Genomic DNA, 20232 nt, shown 5'->3' with positions numbered 1-20232 from the left:
CAGTTGTGAGCCAGACTGTGATTTAAGCCCCACGGCTCACAAACTTCTGCTGAGAGAGGGAGGGAAGGGCAGGAAGAGGTTTCTGCAAGTTTTCAGGTGTATTGTTCACGGCTGGTTTTCATCTGTGGGTCTAAAAATATTTTAACCTAAAGAACCCAGCTTACATTGAAAGAAAGGAGAAACCTTTAGTGGAGCTGTGAGTGAGCTTGCACTGTAGCTGCTGGTTTTTAACATAAAAACACAAAGTGTGTGAGGGACTATTTGATGAGTCTCCCCCACTGCTCCAGGAAGTATTCGGTGACCACTTTCCTATCAGGGGCATTAAAGGGAAGCATACAAATTCAGAGAGAAGCTTACCTGCTGTCTCTTGAGCTGGTTCCATGGCTCTTTTCCAGCCCATGTAGATGAAAAGAGAACCTCCTGAAGGTACTTCCATGCTCTTCACACATTCACTCAGTGAAGGCTGTTGCTTGACAGTGATGAGGAAATACATACCTGGATATCATTGATCATGATATCTCAATGTCCTTTTAAGGCACAAATGACTGTGTGTCAATTATCATAGAATCACAGAATGGTTTGGGCTGGAAGGGACCTTAAAGACCATCTAGTTCCAACTCCCCTGAAAGGACAGAGACACCTCTCTCTAGACCAGGTTGCTCCAAGCCCCATCCTGGCTGGCACAAAGATTCTTATTTCTCCACTGACTTAATTTACAGCATGGTCTGTACTGAAGATTTTGCAAGAGCAGAACCTAAGGACCACTGACTTGTTTGGCTCATGTAGTTTCTTCTCTTTCTGAAACTAGAGACTTGTGAGACAGCAGACTGTCTTTAAACTGACACTCATGACATTGCAAGCCCTTCATGGATACAGGCTAAGGAATCTCCTAGGGAAAGTGGGTGGCAAAAAAGGTTTCTTCCTTCTCAGTGTGTTTGACCTTCAAAATGCAAAAGAATTGCCTGCAGTGATGCAGCCACTCAAAAAAAGTACGCAGGAGGAGATGAGGGGAAAAATGGATCCAGAACAATGCAGTTACTCTCTGTTGAACAAGATGCCAAGTGAGCACTGCAAAGCTGTGTACATATTTAAGTGAAAAGAGCAATTTCCTGGCCTCTGGGTATGTCAATAGCTCTGGCTCAGAGATAAACCTCCTGTCCATTCCTGTAAAACACCTCTGGTCAAAAGTGATTTTTTCGCACCTGCGTCTGATGGCCTGACACAGGTATGGAAGTTACTAAAATGTAATTACTGTCTGAATCTTCACTCAGAACTAAATTGTAGCTAACATGTAACATATTTTCATTCCTGATCCAGACGTGAATTCAGTCCACCTGGAAGCAGGCATCTCAGGTTCATGAAGTCTCTCAGAAGTCACACAAGTCCTTACTATACGGGGATTGTTCTTACCTTATTTACCTTTCTACCTCACTGACTGTTCTTAACCTGCAGGAACAGTTGCATGGCTCAGGATGCTGCAGCAACCCCACACAGCACGGGAGCTCACGGGATGCAGCAGGACACAAAACCTCCAGGAGGGGCTGAAGGGCGATGCTGGAGATGCCAGCACAGGCTGCAGCATTCCTACAGGGCAGCGAGGCCTCCTGCTTCTCTTGGGTGCTCTGCAAACATTTACACAGTCAAATATTCGTTTAAGCCTCTGTATTTTAGCTCTAGGTAATCTGCCTGCAAGCATTATTTGCAAAACTCTCAGGTCTCACTCAAATGAGCATTTCAGCCCCCCCTGAGCAAAGTGAGCACATTTCAGCTCTCTGAGTTAATTGCTAAGCTTTTCAAGTATCTTACACCAAGATGGAGGGAATACCGGTATCTTTATGTTAAAACAATGTTTTAATAAACAGCAGCATAAAATAATCAGTGTTTAATATCATCTCTGGCATGTGAAATACAAAAATGCACGTATCTTAATTATAAAATAGCCTTTGTTGTTACATTTTCATGCTTGCCTAATTGAAATGCCCATAATTAATAAATCAATCATCAAGTAATACAGTGATTAAACGCATGCAGTGAAAACAAAGAAAAATATTTGTATAAGGTAGTGGCTGAATATCACCATAATATATTTCAAGAACATCTACATCAGGTTAAAAATAAAAAGAAACAGACCAAGATATAAAATGCAGAGATGTATTTTCACTTCTGCTGTACAAAACATTATCACACTTTTGTGCAAAAAGATAAAAATAAAGTCGTATTATACAACATTGTCAACTGAGCAAAAGGTTGTTTTTGTTCCGTGTACAATAAAAATACTATTCAGTACAAAAAAAAGTCTGTGAAAACCTGTCATGTACACAGCACTTTTGGAACTCATTAAAGTGGTTTCAAATGAATCATCTAGGTTGCTTACACCTGAATGAATTTTTAGTAAATATACAAATGTCGTGTTTCTAAGTCAAAAGTTACCACTAATTCACATTATTAGAACTGATAGACAAAATGGCTATCAATGGATTTGCTGCCTGATGGAATGTGAGGTTCCCTTTTTTTCAGGGTCACTGGAGTCATCATAGTCACTGAAATTACACATTGATCTGAAACAATAAATATTCCTGGGAGAACTGATTGTCATATATAAAATTGTGGTTTGAAGCCTTTCCATTAAACAGTTGCACAGCAACAAAAGGATATAAAATTTCTGCTTTGACTACTAGATTATGAAATGTTATCTTTGAATAAGTTGATTCAGGTTCTGAAATTAAAACACTTTAATTTCATTTCCTTTAAGGCAATTTCTTAGAACTCCAGCCATCTTTAGCAGCCAACAGCAGATGATTTTGGTAGACTGCAAACTGATATCTCAAAGCTATTGTGCTGTCATATAAATGACTTTTTTTGGTCTGAATCTGAACTCAGACTCCCAACTTAAAGAAAGACCAAAATCCTACCTGAAGTAATTTATTCAGCTCTCAGATCACATATTTGAAACATAATCCTCGACTGCAAAATTTACAAACATTTGAACTAGCTACTGGAACTGAAATTGCACACCCAGTAGATCTCGGCACACCTGCATCTCCTAAAAAAAGAGACAAATATTAAAATATGTTTTCAGTATTAAAAAAAAAAGTTCCTGTGATTTAAACCACATCAGAGGTTTAAAAAGCTGTGAAAAAGCTTATGAGAAAAGGGTTTTATTTAATTTTTTAAAAAATAATAAAAATCCCCCTTCCCTTCCCCTGTTTGAGTTGTTGGTGGCACTTAAAGAAACAACAGGTCCATTGGTAAAGCTGAGTTTTCATACCACAACGATCTCTGGTTGAGTCTGCCCATCCTGGTAAGCAGTTAAACTTCACAGAAGATACTTGCTGCAATGTCTGTTAAACAACCAGAAGAATCTTTAATAAAATATTTGAATATAAATCTTTTCTACCACTTCCTAGTTTGTATTGTAAATAGTTATATTTACAGAGGCCTGGCTTATTTACAATTCAGCTGAAATCATAGATTCGTTCGGTCCATGGATGCTGGAGTCTCCTAACAGGGAAGACTGCTTCGAGTCCACCTTGTATGGTTTTTGAGTCTTATTTCCAAAAACTGTAATACCAATTCCCCCCGGATGACTAGGGATTGACATGTGAGACAGCAAAGGAATATTTGCTTCCTGGTTGGATCCCGACGACGGCAAACTAGTGACGTGACCTGTGCTGGTCGATCCGCTGGCGCTGCTGGGAGAACGGCTCTTTGGAGGAGGACAGTGCTGGATCACCCTGGGCGGAGCTGGTGGTTGATAGTGGGCAGCTGGGAAAGCAGCATATCCTGGTGGAATGGGGTACCCGTTGATGGGGATATAGCGCTGGTTTTGAGGTATGGGTGGGCCGATGAACCCGGCGATTTGGCCTTGTGGGATACCTTGTGCTGGAAACATGTAGTTGGGGTACCTGGGGTTACTGAGGTTACTGACGGGACTGGCGCTGAGGGAAGTCGTCTGAGTGGTGGCATTCCCACCAGAGGGGGTAGTAGAACTAGTGTGACTTGAAAGACCCTCCCACGAGCGCAGCCTGGCATGGATTTCTTTAAACCGTGGCCTCCGGGATGGCAGATCATGCCAGCACTCTGTCATCAGGCTATACATTCTGGGAGGACAGTCTTCAGAGCATGGCAGCAGTTGTCTTTTCCTGATCATCTCTATGACTTCTTGATTACTAAATCCATAATATGGTTGAAGTCCAAAGCTGAATATTTCCCACAAAACAACTCCAAATGACCAAATATCTGAATCAGAAGAGAACTTGCCATACATAATTGCCTCCGGGGGCATCCAGCGAATTGGCAGGAGAGACTTGTTTTGAACCCTGTAATAATCTGCTGAGTAGATTTCTCTCGAGAGTCCAAGGTCTGAAATTTTCACGTGAAGTTGTTCTCCGATTAAAATGTTACGAGCGGCGAGATCCTTATGGACAAAAAAATGACTTGCTAAGTACTCCATCCCTGCTGCAATCTGGACTGCTATATGCAGGAAATCCCCGTGGTCCAGGCTGGATTTTACAGTCCCATCCTCATCGCTGCTGCACCCAACATCTGAATGTGGCGACCGCATGATGAGAAACTCGTGGAGGTCTCCCTGGTTCATGTACTCGAAAAGCATGCAGACAGGTTGCTCCTGGGTCACCACACCTAGGAGGCAAACGATGTTAGGGTGATGGAGCTCGGCCATGAGAGATGCTTCTTGTTGAAACTCTGCCCACTGCTGGGGGTTGTTAAAGTCTTTTAGTGTCTTGATGGCAACAAGCTGAGCGTGATCCATGCCTGGGAGGTAGAGATGGCCCTTGTAGATCTTGCCGAAAGCACATTCGCCCAGTTCCTCCATGAAACGAACAGCAGACAGAGGCAACTCCTTAGCCTTACTCTGTTAAAGGAACGACAGCAAATACGTGTCAGAAAAACAGGCCTGAAAACACATTTTTAAGGAAAGGATCTTTTCACCCAGAGTGTCTGAAAGCCCAGCAGACCCACCTGGGAACTCCCAGAGCTGCAAACTCATTTGGCAACGATCCTGCTCAGCCCTGCAAGATGCTGGCACTGCTGCAAACAATATCAGCCCCAGGCCAGATGCAGCCAGAGGGACAACAGCATCCCAACACTGGCAAAGCTCAGGGCTGAGGGCTGCTCACAATCTCTCTGGGCACCATGCTCCAAAACTAAATTTAGAATTACTTTTGACCCTCCATACAAGAACAGATCAAAGCAGTAAGTATCAGATCTACAAATACACAGGAACCACCATCAGGGCAGAAATTTATTAAAAAAACACCCCTATGTCCTTGTAGCCAGTCCTTCCTTGACTTTGCTCTTAACCCTTCCATGTATTTCTTTTCACACTTGACTGAACATTCAATCCTAGAACATGCAAGACAGAGTCAGCTGGAAAAATGAGATAGTGGTCAAAGAAAAAAGGAACACTTCTTGAAAACTCTGTGGTTATTCTGGGTGTTTATATTTACTTTCAGGGCATCAAGAAGTTGTATTCTTTTCAGATATTAACTTCCACATGTGCTTGTAACACCTACACCCAAACTCACTCATTTAGGGTCCTTAATATAGCCATAAGTAGTAATTTTAAGGCTAATGAGTTTGGGATCTGTGTTTTGTAAATTAGTGTGATCATTAGCATTTGCATTCCTGAAATATTATAACAGCAGCTTTACAGTGGTAATATAGAAAAGAACTGACATTGTAAAAAATAATGAATAGCATTTTAGAATAATTTAATTCTAATTGTATCGACCGCTTAGGACTTTTAGACAAATACTGCAATAATAGTAATAATAATGACAATAACAATAATAACAACAACAATAATAATAAAGCCATTTAAGCAGGCAGCCAGTAGACTGTACGGTGATGGCAGGAAATTAGCTATATTGTTGAGGAGCAGATGGTTTATATTATACAAATCCTTTAGGCTAAAACTTGTTTAGGTCTGGCATATTGTAAATTATATTTTAGTAATGAAAGTGAAATGACCTCTGTCTGACCTGAAGCTGGGTTCCTCTGTTTGAACCAACAGAGTGGAAAACTATGAAAGAAAATGAAGTCATAAAGTTTTGGCAGGAAGGGCTCATTTCAAGTGAGGCGGTTATAAATCTGCTTAGTTTTTGTTTGACAAGTATTTGTCATACATGGGTGTACAAAATGTAAAGAAGTGTAAAATACACAGGAGGCAGCACGCCAAAGTAAACGGAGTACAAAGGGAGAGCAGGAAGAGTGAAGCCCACCACCTCCAGCTCTTCATTGGCTCCTTCCATTAGGTGAATGACGAGACGAGCTCAGTTTATTGTATTTTTGGAAGGCAATGAAAATCCCTTAAAACTGAAATAGGCTTTGGGATGAAATGCTAACATTTTTATTTGTGCAAGCAAACACACACCTACCTCAGCTGGAGCTTGAAGCTTAAGCTGACATTAGGACTGGATACAGGATTTTAAAAATAGGATTCTACTTCCTGTCTTTTACATTTCTGTTTGAAAGGCGATCAAAACATTTGAGACAGGCAGAGGCTGGGATTCCCAGTGGGAAAATACAGAATTAGCATCAATAAGATGGAAAGCTTCTTGCAGCATGTGACTTCAAACATCAAAAGAAAATGGTGTGGTCTGTAGCTGCAAACGTTTCTGGGCAAGCTGCTTTGCTACCTTGTGTGAGGAAGGCATGAGTGTGTCAGCAGCCTAGGTGGAAACCGGGACCTCACTGAAATGATGCTGACAGTCCCATTATCTACAGTTTAGCCAGGATTGTATCCCCACACATCCAGTACAACAGGGACCAAGAAGCAAATCCAAATGTAACAAAACATCCCATGGAGGTTGGATGCAAAATGTATTTTTGACGCTTAACCAATTAAATGTTTTTTTGCACTATTACCAACATTTGATGTGCAGCTGCTGTGAGCTGTACAGGAAAGGTGGAATTAAGAACTTGAGGAAAATCAAGATAAATTTCCTGGGACAGTGTGGGGGGGCTGAGGAATTAAAATATAACAACGAACCAAACTCTGCCTGAGCGCCCTGGAGAGGTACCACACCCAACAGTCCTGCTGGCACCCTGACACCAGCACCTGCAACACTTCCAAATGGGAATCCCAGAGTCAGCATTCCATGTGTAAAGCTGCCCTGGACACAGTCTGTGTTACTGAGGGGCAAAAGCAGCACTGCAGTTTCCAGCACAGCCTGCACAGTGTGTTTACCTTTATCACTGACTTTAAAAGAAGTATCCTCTTCCTGGGAGCTGGAATTTCCCTCTTCAACAACTGTGGCTGTCCCTGCTGCACTGAGCCTGCAGCTCCAGGGACACATGGAGCAGCAACCCTGAAAGAGCAACTGGTGCCTGGCTGGCACCCACCCACCCACCCACCCACAGATCTCTGCCCCCCTGTAGTGCACTCCCTGTATCCCATGGGATACAGCTACTGAAGCCATTTTCCCTAGGCTGCCCTAATTAACTCTTTATAACCTAAACTTTAGAACTTGACACTTAAGAGCAAACAACAGCAGCATCCCATAGCAGCTACTCCAGAATGTATTCAGATATGGACAGCAGCTCCTGGAGAACAACCTTACCTGATACTGAGTAGCTCTGCTGAAAGAACACCCATGGCAGCAGTATGTGAAGGTTGCTGATACTCAATAAAATCAGAATTGGGATTCACTTCACTATGTCATTTTCTAACAAAAATAACAGCTTCCTCAAAGGCACATCTGACCGTTCCAGGTACTACAGTCTACACAGTTCCTATTCTAATTACATGGAGATACTGACTTGCACTCTGAAATGCTTCCAAGGAGCAATCTCCACCAAGCTGTTGGAGAGACTGGCATGGTGTGAAAAACAAGGCAAATCCCCTTTCCAGGCGTGTTCTGCCTGCAGGTGGCACAAGGCAGTTGCAGCCCTGACACGGGGGATCCAGGCCGGCCTGCAAACCAGCTGCCCTGCCAATAAACAAGGAGCTGCAGGTTAATCACACTTAAATGATTCCTACAAATGCTTCATGAACCTGGGACCACAGTGAAGCAAAACATCAGCAACAAGAGCCACTGAGCATCAGCTGTGCTGGCCAGAACTGCAGGTGGGTTTTTGAGGCTGTTTTGGTAATTTCTCTTTAAATGAGAAGATGGCTAAGCCTGGAAAAACACAGAACAAATCTTTTCCAAAGGGATTTCAGCTGAGTGAAAGATGACATACAACTAGAGCAGACCCACAACAGAACTCTCTAGAGAAAATGAAAATGCTGAATCACATCCTTACCCCCATTACTTTCTAACTCCAACGAGGCAATTTAGAGATGTGCCAGTAAAGGGTTGCTTGCTTTATTGCAAAAGAATTCTAGCTCCTGTTTATCCAGAGACATGGACAGACAGGCATTACCTGCAGGTGCAGCACACTTGCTATGCTGCTGATGAGAACACTCCTGACAAAAACTGAAGCCAAAGGCATCAGGCTGGAAGCTGCAGGTTGGGAATCAGCTTAATATTTCAGCCTGGAGCTGATCAAAGCATTTCAGCCCCTGCCTTTGCAGGCAGCCAGTGTGGTGGCAGCAGCAGAGAGGGGGTGATTACCTTTGGTTTATAGGCGTTGAGCATGGACATCTCCACGTTTTGTCCTCGGACATGTTTGGGCTGTCTCTGCACGGGAGGGGAGGAGGACTTCTGATTGTTGCGACAGATGCAGATGAAGAAGAAGAGCAAGGCTATGGCCAGGGGAATAGTAACACTTGGCACCAGGATATACAGGATTTCCATTTTATTCTTTTCCTTGGAATCCTTGTAATCTGGTTCAGAAAACATGCAAACAAACAAAACAATGAATGAAGTATCCCATACATTGATGAGTTAGCTAGAAGTGTTAAGAATAAAACCTCCAGGTAATACTAATGCAATCCACTCTGAACGCTGTTTTATTTCCTTAGTAATAACAGAGCAATTAATTTTGTTGAGTAATACTTCTGTAAAAACACAGAACGGCCAGGAACAATTTCCCTGCAGCTTGTCAGTGCAAACCTGCTTATGGTCATGAAATAGCTGAACACTGCGAGGTGGCCATTGCTGGGGGTGAAAGGAAACAGTGGTCTAAAATGGGACCACAAAAAAGCTAATTTCTCAAAAAGCTTCTGGAATAAAGGCCCTGGTGGGATTATGAGCTCCTTATTTTAGTATGTCCATTACATTTTGATACCATTAATCCAGCAGAAATGTGGGGAGCTGTTACAAAGGATAATTATATCCCCTCATTTCTTTCCACCTTCCTGTTCTCAACATCTCCTAGCATTGGCCAAAGCATTTGTGCCACCCAGGGCACTGGATCAAACAATGTGCAACTGAAAACTTATTTTCTAGTTAGTCCTAGGTGCAGGACCAGGACAGTTAGAGAGTCTAGAGCAAAAGAAATGGAGAACAACTGCAGAAAGGAGGAAATGCCTGGAAATGGCAAGGTATCGTCCTGGTTTTTATCCCAGGAAGTCAGGAAAGGGGCTAAAAAAGTCTAAACACAGGCAAAATATGTAGCATAATCTTAAAAAAAAAAATAAACTTGCATTCTGAGGACTTAGGTCCTCCCCCAACCCTGGAAGTGTTCAAGGCTGGGTTGGATGTGACTTTGAGCAACCTGGCCTAGTAAGAGGTGTCCCTGCCCATGCAGGAGGGTTGGAACTAGATGATCATTAAGGTCCCTTCCAACCCAAACCAGTCTGGCATTCTATGATTCTTAACAGGATTAACAGGCTAATGGGAAAATCCACCCCTCTACCAACCATGCACCAACAGTATGTCACCTGGGCACGGTGGCCATTCCTGGCACAAAAGACAGCAGTGAGAGCTGAAAGGGAAGCTGGAGCATGGATGGAAAAGAAGGATTCAGAAGAGGTTGGGAAGCTGGTTTAGTTCACACAGTGCGAATGGTGGCTGCAGTATTTGCTCCCTCCACACACAGCTCTCTTCACAGTGAGTAATTAATTTTAGAAATATGAACCCCTCTTCTCCAGTGTCCCAAGAGGCACAGCCAGGACATCCGAGGTCTCCCTCCCTCCAGGTGGCTCTAGTTTCATGGGGTATGTAGCTTGGAGGAACAGGGAGAAGAGAGGGGCTTGAGGACAGAGCTCACGTCCCCGCCGTCCCGCGGCACCTGCTGGCAGTGACAAGGACATACCTTCCCATCAGACTGCTCTGAGCACGGGGAGCCCCAGTGGGATTTCCTAGGAGCATTCATGAAGTTAGGGTATAATTAGGCATGATTAACACAATAACTACAGGGGCACCTTCGGAACTTTGAGGATCACCTTGGGCTTCAGGACTGGTGGCCACAGCCTGGCTGTTTCTGAGGGAGATGGTGAATGTCCATGGCAGCCCCAGGCCCAGTAGATTCTGGCAGCACGGGGCCTGTTTTCTTATCCCTACAGGGTCATTTCAGTTTGTTTGTCTGTGTTTTCCAGGCTGGATTTGTTGAAGTGCTCAGCAGCCCACACAGATATTTTTATGCATTTAATTAAACATAAACTTGATCTGAAGCTTGGGTTTGACTCAAATTGTGACAGAGGCAAAGTTCAAATGGTTCTGGATGTCACTTTGTATAACCCCTCTCCTCTTACAGGCTCGTGCTGTCCTTCTGCTCCTCCCACGCTCCTTTTTGACCATTCTTTTTAGATTAAGTTTTGCCATCTGGTTTTTGATGGGAGAGGAGAAGTAGTCCAAATATTTCTGCAGCCTTTGGGAAACAAGAGAGGACTAAAGCACTGTCCCTGTTACAGTCTCCCTGTGCCCAGCAGAAGGACAGTGTATTGCTCTTGTCCTGTCTTCAGTGAACATCCAGCCCTAGTATGGACCTTCTGGGGGTTTCCTTCATGAGTTGCTGCCCTCTAGCATGGACACACAATCAGTGCCTTTCCCCTCTCCTTCCAAACCTTCTTGTGTTTGTCTTTGCCAAGCCTCATGCTCAAACTGCTCCTTGTTTCACACCTTCCCATGTTCAGGCTGACAAACCTTTATGAAATGGATCTGTTGCAGCTTGTGAGACAACTGAAAGATACAGTTGAAGAGTGAAGAAGAAAGCATCAGCACGAGGCAGATGGAGACCTGGGCACTAGTTCATCACCTGAGCTCTTCCAGTCAAAGGGAATTATTATTCCCATTAAGTGGTAGCCCCTGCTGTGAAGCCTCATTAGGTTAATAGGCTTCTTGGGAGCCACCCTAATTAAATCCATTTCCCATCTAGGCATGTCCCGGAGAGGCAGAATGCACAATACTTATTAAAATGTGCCTGAAATGGCTCTTTCAGCCAGTGCAAAACCCACAGAATGCAAGTCCCACGTGGTATTTTGGTTTTAATATGCAGATTGGCATTTAACAATTAAGCTACTACTCACCTAATATAGTTCTATTTGTGTGGATTGAGAATAATAATGCCACAAACCCCAGCTGTACAGCGAGTGCCATTTAAGGCAGTGGTGAGTGGTCATTAAGCCCCTTGACAGGAATTCTTCAAGCCAGCCAGCCTATCTCAGTTATTATCTAGTAAACTGTTCAGAGGCTTTTGCAACACATCCAAAAGCCTCCTGCTTTCAGCTTTTTCAGATCAAAAGATGGAGCCAGTCCTGGGATCTCAGAGCCCATCAAGAAGGGGCTTGGCAAGCAGCCCCCACTCCACTAACTCTTAATTACCCAGAAATTGTGGAAAACACTAAATGCACACGGCTGAAAGGCTGTACAGGGCAGTGGGGTACAGAAAGTTCAACATCATTGCTGGCAGGGGACTTAAAGAGACCCCTGAGCTTGCCCAAAGCCCCTGGAGCTGAGCTACATCTCCTCACACGGAGCAGCATGCCAAGAGGAGTCCTCCTGACTGCAGCTTAGCTCCAGATTTTTGTACTGAAGGGCTGAAAAAGATCTCCAGAACAGTTTACATGGATTGAACTCTTCTTGTGTAGTCAGTCTATCACTGCACCTACTTAACAAGAAAAATCACTGAAGGCAATTGCACTGAAATAATAGCAAAAGAGACAGAGGACTCTAAAAAGCATGTATGAATTTCAGAGATGCACATGATATAGCCCAGACTGTCTGCCTTTCGCCTGATCTACTCTTTCAGTAAGAACATAATTTAGATCCCTTTTTTTGGCATCAATTCCCATCTTTCCATTAATTGAAAACGACTTTGGAGCAGGCTCAGAACATGTCTCACTGCAGGAATGTTCATAACCATAACCACAAATAATTTAATTTGGTTCTGGCTATCGAACAGTAACATCAAAAGGTATCTCCTTTCCAAGGGGAAAGGTAATGTTACTGTGACAACTTGTAGGCAACATAAAATTCTGTGTGAAACTTCGTACCATGAAATTCCAGAACATTTCTGCCTGCATTTCTGGCACCTCCATCCAAGTAAGTCATTTTTTTTTTTTTCTTGGTATGCTATCAATACTTTTATTTTTAAACTCAGATGAAACAATTAGGAACCATTTGTTCAGGTTTTCCATCCACTTCCCCCAGGTCTAAGAAAAGCAGAATAAAATGAAAGCTGAGTCTCCATTTTTGGTTCATTTTGCAAAACCAAGATGCAGTTTTGTAGATACAAACTACAGATAAGATGATCTGGCAAGATCATCTCTCTTTTTTAAACAAGGCCTGAGCTCTGTATAAGCCAGGTTTGCATTTACTAAAATGGCTCTTAATAAACACTTGGTGGATCAGTGTTAATGGTGCAACTTCTGCAACGTGATTTACACTTGGATGTGTTCCTGTGTGACCTGCCCTAGGTGGTCCTGCTCTGGCAGGGGGTTTGGACTAGATGATCCCTAGAGGCCCCTTCCAACCCAACCATTCTGTGACTCTGCGATTTCATTCGGACTACAGAGATGTACTGATCATAAGGGCAGCCTGGCAACCCTGGGACACTCAGGCTGGTAACACAGTGCTGCTTCATCACCTGCTGGGGACTGCTCAGGTATTCCCTAGTAAAATGTTTTCATGCCACCACTTTACCAGCTGCATGGGCAGTAAGTGCTTGAAGGTCTCCCCTGAGGTGACAATGCTGCAGCTTCAGCTTTGGGCACAGCTCTCCTTGGCAGGACAGCTCTATGGATGTGACAACAACGGTTCCCCTTCTTGTTCCAAAACAAAAGGCACAAAAGGTCAGTCATTACCACAGGCTGGGACGTCGCAAAGCTCAGACTTGAAGTTCTCATCTAAGGTGAAGCACCACGGGGCGTCCTTCTGGTTGCCCGGGTTGCGGCAGTAGGAGTGTCCCCCGTTGAGCTCAGGGTACCTGACGGCGGTGAAGGTGTGGATGTGGGGGTACTGCGAGTTCCAGGGCTGGCACTGCCGCCCCGACCGAGTCACGCTCACCGTCCCCCGGTAATCTACCCCCGTGCTGTTGTAGCATTTGTGATCTGAAACAAAAACAAACCGCAAAACAACCCATGAAAATCCAAAGCAACAGTTGGTGGGGGCAAGGCAGGCGGGGACCAGCAGCACCCCCCTGCCCCAGCACTCTGCTGCTGGCCTCGGGCCGGGAAACCCAGTTTGGGAGCACGGGCTCCCAATTTGCTGCGGCTGGAAGGCTGGGCCTGCTTTGCATTCACATTCCTGGGAGGATTTAAAGCTTATGCTTCTGTAATGAAAACAGCTTATGCCAAGCGTTTTTAATATAAGATACACAAAAGAAGTAAAAACTACAGTGGGAACCTGAATTGCAGCCATTATTTTCATATGAAGGTAGAGAATTTGTGGGAGCCATGTTTTATATTTGACTACTCAGATGTATAAGGGTTGTGAACAGGCTGCAGCCCAGCCTGATCAAAGGGGAGAGAGCTCAGCCAATGCCCAAAATTAGGCAGGGCCAGCCAGGGAGCCGACCCCTATGAATATTTCTCCTGACAAGCACCTAATCCTGCACCCGTGGTCTGGCTAGGGCACTTTGGGGTGCTGCAGGAGGACAAGGAGGCTGAAGCTACTGATGTTCCTCACTATTCAAATGCTCACAGCATCATTGTTTCCTACCTCATATTAATTAGAAAAGACTTGAAACCAATAAACAGCATTTAGCGTGAGGCCACAGGCAGCTAAAACAAAGAAAACTGAAGCAGTATTTCTGAATTTCAATTCAGCCCAGACTAGCCAGGGGAGAAGTGCAGGAGGGGGTCCCTCCAGAGCATGGCTCCTGCCAGCTTTCAAGGCTCAGCTTTCACTAGCTTCAGCTCTGATGCACGAGCCCTTACAGCCAACCTTTTCCCTGTGGTATTTTTTGCACGGAGGCAGAGACAGTCTTCACTTACTTTTATTGATGGGATCTGCCATTGGGATCCCAATGCGGATACAATTGACAGCTTCGGGGCTATCTGGCTGGGGAAGATCTTCACATTTGGGCAGCTTTAATCTCATCAGAATCATGGGATTGGACCTTGCAAAGGTGTACTCTGTCTGGCACAGGACGTTTTCCAGAATTTCACATTCATCTCGGCACAGGTCCCGTGGCTTGGGAGCTGGGGAGGTCTCGTCGCAGTAGGGGAAGGCATAATGGCACAGCGAGGGAATAGCAAACTGGGAGCATTTATCTGACAAATGGCTGGAAGTGCCAATCATGGTGAAGGCAGCTGTAACACATACAGAAGGATTTTAATCAACCCGGTTGGAATTTTATTCCTGTGCTCTTGCCTTCCCAGTATAACCCTCACTTCCCATTGCGACGATTATTCTCAGATGTTCAGGTGATGAACGGGCCTTTCAGAAATACAGAGACTAATTACATTAAAATTATTAACGATGCTGATTTTGCTGACAGAGAAAATACATCTGGTTTTCAACATGGAATTAATGTTGAGCATGTTACCAAAACCCCAAACCTAATTATACTTTTTTTCCCCCTAAATTATTTATAATGGTTTGCAAAGTCATGTAATATTTGGATGCCTTTTACCCACCAGGTAAAAACCAAAGTCCCTGCAGGCTGCAGGATGACAGTACCAGTATCTTCATGGAAGATGACAGATTCCGTAATATTCCAAATGACTTTTCAAACAAAAAGGCACAAGATTATGAACTGCTGGCTGTACAGAAACCATTGGCCTTTCCTGGGAGCACAGGAAAAGTCTTTTTCACAATGCTGACAGCATTGACAAAATGAAGGAGGAATACTCTGACAGCAAGAGAAATTCTGAATACTGACAAGAGGATACTGGCTAGGAGCTGGCCAAGGGTGTTGTATATAAAAAACCAGAGAACTATCATGATATTTATGAGGTCTCAGCTGTAATTCAGCCCCTTCCCCCCCATCAGCACAGCATCTCCTGAAAAATGATTGAAGTGGTTCTTTACTCAATCTAAAGGGAGACATGACCTGCTGAATTATTTACACATATCTTACATTGGAAGAGGTGACTCTTCCAGCACCCACAGCTCTCCTAACTGGTCTCAACTACCTAATAATGAATTAAGTCTGTTCTCTCTTCACTCTTCCAGTCTGCTTGGGAACAGCAGCACAAGGTAGCCTGGCTTTGAGCCACTCCCAGAAGCTGTAGATACACAACCCCTTCTTCTTGGAAAATAAGTTTTTAGTTTATTTTGGGGGAGCTGAATAAGACACAGAGGCTGCTCAGACCATCCCTCTTGATGACTCCCTCTGCCAACACTGCAGGATCCTGGGTGAGCTTTGTGGTGAGAAGCTCCCAGCAAGAGAGGATGAAGAGCAAATAAAACTAGTACTGCAGCTTATAAAACTTTTTGCAGCTTTTTGGGAAAAGACAGCTTCGTGGGAAAGAAGCCAGCGTGGTTTTTTACCCACCTGTAATCTGATTTTCTATTTCACCTTGCATATGCAAAGACTCCATATAAATGGTTCGGTTCCCAATAAACCGCGCGCAGGCGATCCCCCTGTAGGGCTGGCAAAACCCGTCCTCTTCATACTCATCCCTGAAATCAATCAGAAACACAAAAGGCTGAAAAGATTCACAGGAGACTCTGCAACAAAACGTCCCTGCAGGGGCTTCAGTGCGATTCGTTCTGGGTGCCCGAGCCCCCATCCCGCCTTCCCCTCCAGCACCACCCCTGGATAAGGGATTTTATGGGCTTTAGGTAGCACCAGGCTTTGTGTCTGGGGAGGGTCTTAACCTTCAAGGATTGCCCCACTGCTGCAGGTAGTTTTCAGTATATTACAAATGATTCTAAAATGAATAGAAGGCTTATAACAAAACCTTAAATATTTTTTTTTTTTTAAATATCAGCTGCCTGGTAAAATCAGGTCGTGGTGTTTCAGGTTAGGCAGAATATGCCTTAATATAGGATGAAATTAATGTTGGATGAAATAAATGCTTTTTGCATGAGGGGGAAGGCTATACTCAGGAATATACCCAGCCTTGATTAGAAGAGAAAACAAACAGCCTGGGAAAAAAAACCCCAAACACATTTCTGTTTATTTAAAGCAACTAAAGTGTTGTTTTCTGTTTTTGAACCAAACTTGTACTTAATACTGATAAACATGGCAGGAAGAGTCGTGCTGGCAGAGACACAATTTAAAGTGCGTGTAGAAAATCAACCCCCTCCCAGCAATGATACCTTTAAAACAGAACATATTTAATCAGTCCTGCCTGAGTGTGGTAACAGTTACTGCTACAACAGAACCAAAGCTAAGACAAGAGTCAAACAGACAGATTTCTTTTGTTAGGTGCTTTGCTTTATGGAGTATAGGAGACATTTCATACATAAATCCAGATGTGAAATTATTTGCCAATATTCTTCAAACAAAGCAAGGAAAGGAAATAACTAAACCTCTGAAGACCAGCCCAGTTGCTGCTTATTTTGAACAGATAATCAGCAGCTTCAAGCTGGCACACACCAGAGTTTTATGGATGTTCTGGGGAGGGGTTTGCATGTGTGATCCCTGAAACATGCACCCAACTGCATCAATCAGCCTTTTTACTTTCTTGCTTGGAGAATCCAGTTGGAGATATTTGGGACCCATTCTCACGTCGGCTCTGCTCAAGCCTTGGCAAAGGGAAATGCTTAATGACAATTTGCCAATAATTTACTTGTCATTCATGCTGGTGCCCACCCGACACAGCTACTATATGGCTCTCAAATTAAGAAGAATTATATCTGGATATCCCAAAGTATGTTCCCAGCTAGATAAAGCAACAGGTTATTTGATTTGTGTGCTTTTTTTGGCAGAATTCATCCTCCCCCAGATGCCCAAAGCCTAATGGTGAAATCAGACTGTGTCGTTAACAGGGGAAAATCAGAGCTTTTTTAATCAACTCTGCCATTAAGTTTAACAAAAGACACTTTCATCCCCTCCTGAAGACCTTGGCTGTGAGAGCTTGGAAATGCAAATCCCATTTAGCCTCTTTGAAGTCACTCTTTCATTGTGTGGCTAGCTTAGAGCAAGGCCAGCCTGCAAGCCCTGCTTCTCGGCCCTGTCACAGGGCAGGGCCAGCTAATGGGATTAGTGGGAAGAAGTGCTAGGATCGCCTTCCAGGACACCCCAAACACCTCTCAGCACTCCTCAGCTACCAGCTCCACCATCCCAGGATTCACGCTGCGTTGCTTTCCAGCTCACAGGGGGAAGCGAGACACCAGGAATTAAATGCAGTAATTTATGACTGTGAAGACAAGGGGGTGGGGAGGAGAGATGGTGAAGATGGAAACCTCCTTCCACAGACAACTCACATCAGTTGAGAAATGAACGGGAAGGGGTCCAGGCTTCATTGGGTGATGGTCCCAAGATGTTGCCAAGTACAGTGAAAATTGGGTTTCAAAAGCATGACCTTTAAACTGCCAATTAAACTCTTCATTAACTAGAGTGATGGTAGGTTGAAATGCTCCAGGTATTGGTTAGTACCCAGCCAACACAGATACTCTGAGATGTCAACAGAGACACACAACCCCATCCATGTGTTCCTGCATGGAGGCATCTCTGGTGACAGCATTTTTACTTCCTTGGTTCTTGCAGAGAAGACAGAACAGCTGAAACCTGAGCTGAAAAACCACAATAGCTACTGCAGGCTCTGGAGGTCAATTCTCCATCTTCCAATCAATACATTCCCCAATAGGATCTAATTAATTATAATTTAATTATGTTTATTGTAATTATGGAATCTAACTCAGAGGCTACACCTAGCTGCAACAGTTCTGAAGGCAATCAAGCACTGCAATTTAAGCACACAACTAGAAGGAGAAGACAAAACCAGGAGGAATGTGATTAACATATCAACAATGGAAACTCACCTCACTCCGAGGCTCACCTTGGAACTAAAGAAGATTTAAGTGCAAAGCTACGCACAGCAAGGACTGGGAGTGAGTAGGGACACCAGTTCACTTGGATGGAAATGCCCCAGGGAGCAGGATTTTGGAGATGATTTTGGAAGGTGAAGATTAGAGAGGAGAAGCCATCACCTCTGCCCTGGGGCTGCATGCCAGCCCTGAATTCCCAGAGGTGAAGTGGGAGATTAGGAGCTCAAATGGAGCAGGGACCACTTGGAATTGGTTTGGAAATCAGCTCCATAACGGGGCAGAAGGACAAATCAAATGAAAGGAACAGGAGCATCAGAGTATGACAGAAGGACCCCCAGGATCCTCTGGTCTCTGTTCCCAGAGCTGCTCTGCTGGGGCAAGGGGCTCAAGAAGGGAAGTTCTGGGCCGTGGGGCTCATCTACTGCTTCTGACAGCCATCAGGAGCTCAGGAGTCCCACAACAGGAGTCCTGCTCATTGGCCAATAACATGAAGTTCATCAGTGAACATGAGGCCACATCTCACTCCCTGGCTCCATTCCTTTGCAACACTTCCTCAGCCCTGCGGAGTCACACAAAGGCCCCTCTTGCCTCTGCATCCCTTCATGGTGTCTCTTCCCCTCCCTCACTCCTGCAGGTCTTTCTATGAGAAGGCTCAGGATGGTAATATATACATCTGGTATCCAGAACATCCTTGGGCACCCCTTTGGTCCTTGATGGGCAACTAAAGCTGTTCCCAGTGATACCCAGGGTGACTCAGGAGACAACGCTGCTGCCAAACAGACACTCTGTGAGCTCCCCTCAACACACCATTTTGGGGGGCAACCACCAGCCTTCCACCCAAGACCCTTTCCCATGGAACAGATCACTGCTGAGGCTGAGCACCCTCTGCCTGCCAGACCTTTCATCCAAAGCCAGAGCCTGACACCGAGCCCAGCACAGCACGCAGAGCTCCTACACGGCTTCACCACGTTCCTCACCACCTGCTGCCAACTGGCAGCCCCTTTGGCGGCTGCCTTTGAGCCACAGCTATCAGTTCCTTGGGGTCAAGGCTGAGCTCACTGGTTCCTTTCACACAGCTGATGTTCTGCATATCTCACATGCTTTTTCTAAGGGGATCACAGCCTCGCAGCTCAAATGGGTCAACGTCCTGATCCCAGTTCTACCCACTGCAAAAGGATGGGCTCCTTCGGCTTAAATGGGAGGTAAATTAGCCCTGATTCAGCAATTAAATATTTCTTTAAGTATTCATTTAAATATTTCTAGCTTTGATGTTTATCCTGGAGCTTGCCCATTGCTTTTAGATCCTGCTGCAGCTCCCCCTGTGACAATTCTTCTGCCTTCATCTAATAATAGTACCAGGGATTAAATGTACACCATGCTCAGGTGTCAGTATCTGATTGCACAAGGTTGACAGAAGGCTGAGTAAGAGCTTTGAAGGGTGCTCACACCAATCCACTCATGTAACCTGACCTAACCCACAGCCTGCATCAATATGGGGTGCCCTGGGTCTTCATGCAGCCCAGACTTGACTGGCATCTTCCTTTCTAGAGATCAGAGAGGCTGCAGAGCAAGATCAGCACCGTAACCAGGTAACCAGGTCTCTCTGGGTACATCTAAAAACAAGTACGTGCCTCTAGGACCCTACCCTTCACATACAGTTATGATGGCCAGGGTCTCAAGAAGGGTCACTTGGATGGAGCCAGAAGAAGCCAAGTCACAGAATACAAAAAAAAAAATTGCCAACAACTGGCAAACAAATCACTGTCAGCACTTGGGTTCATTTCCCCCTCTTTAATTTTCCTCTGTTCCCTGCTAGCAACATTTACATCTGTCAGCCCAGAGTCACCAGCAGCTTTTCACATACTGAAATGGTAACAAAATAATCAACCAACCTGAAACCAAAGAATGGCCAGTGCAAATTCATGCTTCTCCTCCTTCCCTTGGCCTCTCCCTCCGACCTTCCCCAAAGGCCTTCCCAGTGTCACCCAACTTCACAGCA

The 20232-nt window shown here is 44.6% G+C and overlaps 1 protein-coding gene across 1 annotated transcript in view; it reads right to left on the bottom strand.

The window, feature by feature from the left end:
* Positions 1-2137: 2137 nt before the first annotated feature.
* ROR1 (receptor tyrosine kinase like orphan receptor 1) overlaps positions 2138-20232 on the bottom strand; it is a 162711-nt gene continuing 144616 nt past the window's right edge. The window contains exons 5-9 of the mRNA XM_051624494.1: positions 15790-15917; positions 14285-14602; positions 13154-13399; positions 8580-8791; positions 2138-4873 (exon numbers count right to left, since the gene is read on the bottom strand). Of these exons, the coding sequence (XP_051480454.1) occupies positions 3449-4873; positions 8580-8791; positions 13154-13399; positions 14285-14602; positions 15790-15917 (2329 nt within the window). The 3' untranslated portion in view covers positions 2138-3448. The remainder of the gene's footprint in view (positions 4874-8579; positions 8792-13153; positions 13400-14284; positions 14603-15789; positions 15918-20232) is intronic.

Source organism: Apus apus, chromosome 7, assembly GCF_020740795.1.
Source record: "Apus apus isolate bApuApu2 chromosome 7, bApuApu2.pri.cur, whole genome shotgun sequence".
NCBI lineage: Eukaryota > Metazoa > Chordata > Aves > Apodiformes > Apodidae > Apus > Apus apus.
Note: the sequence above shows the minus strand (reverse complement) of the source record. Positions and strands in the feature narration are given on the sequence as shown.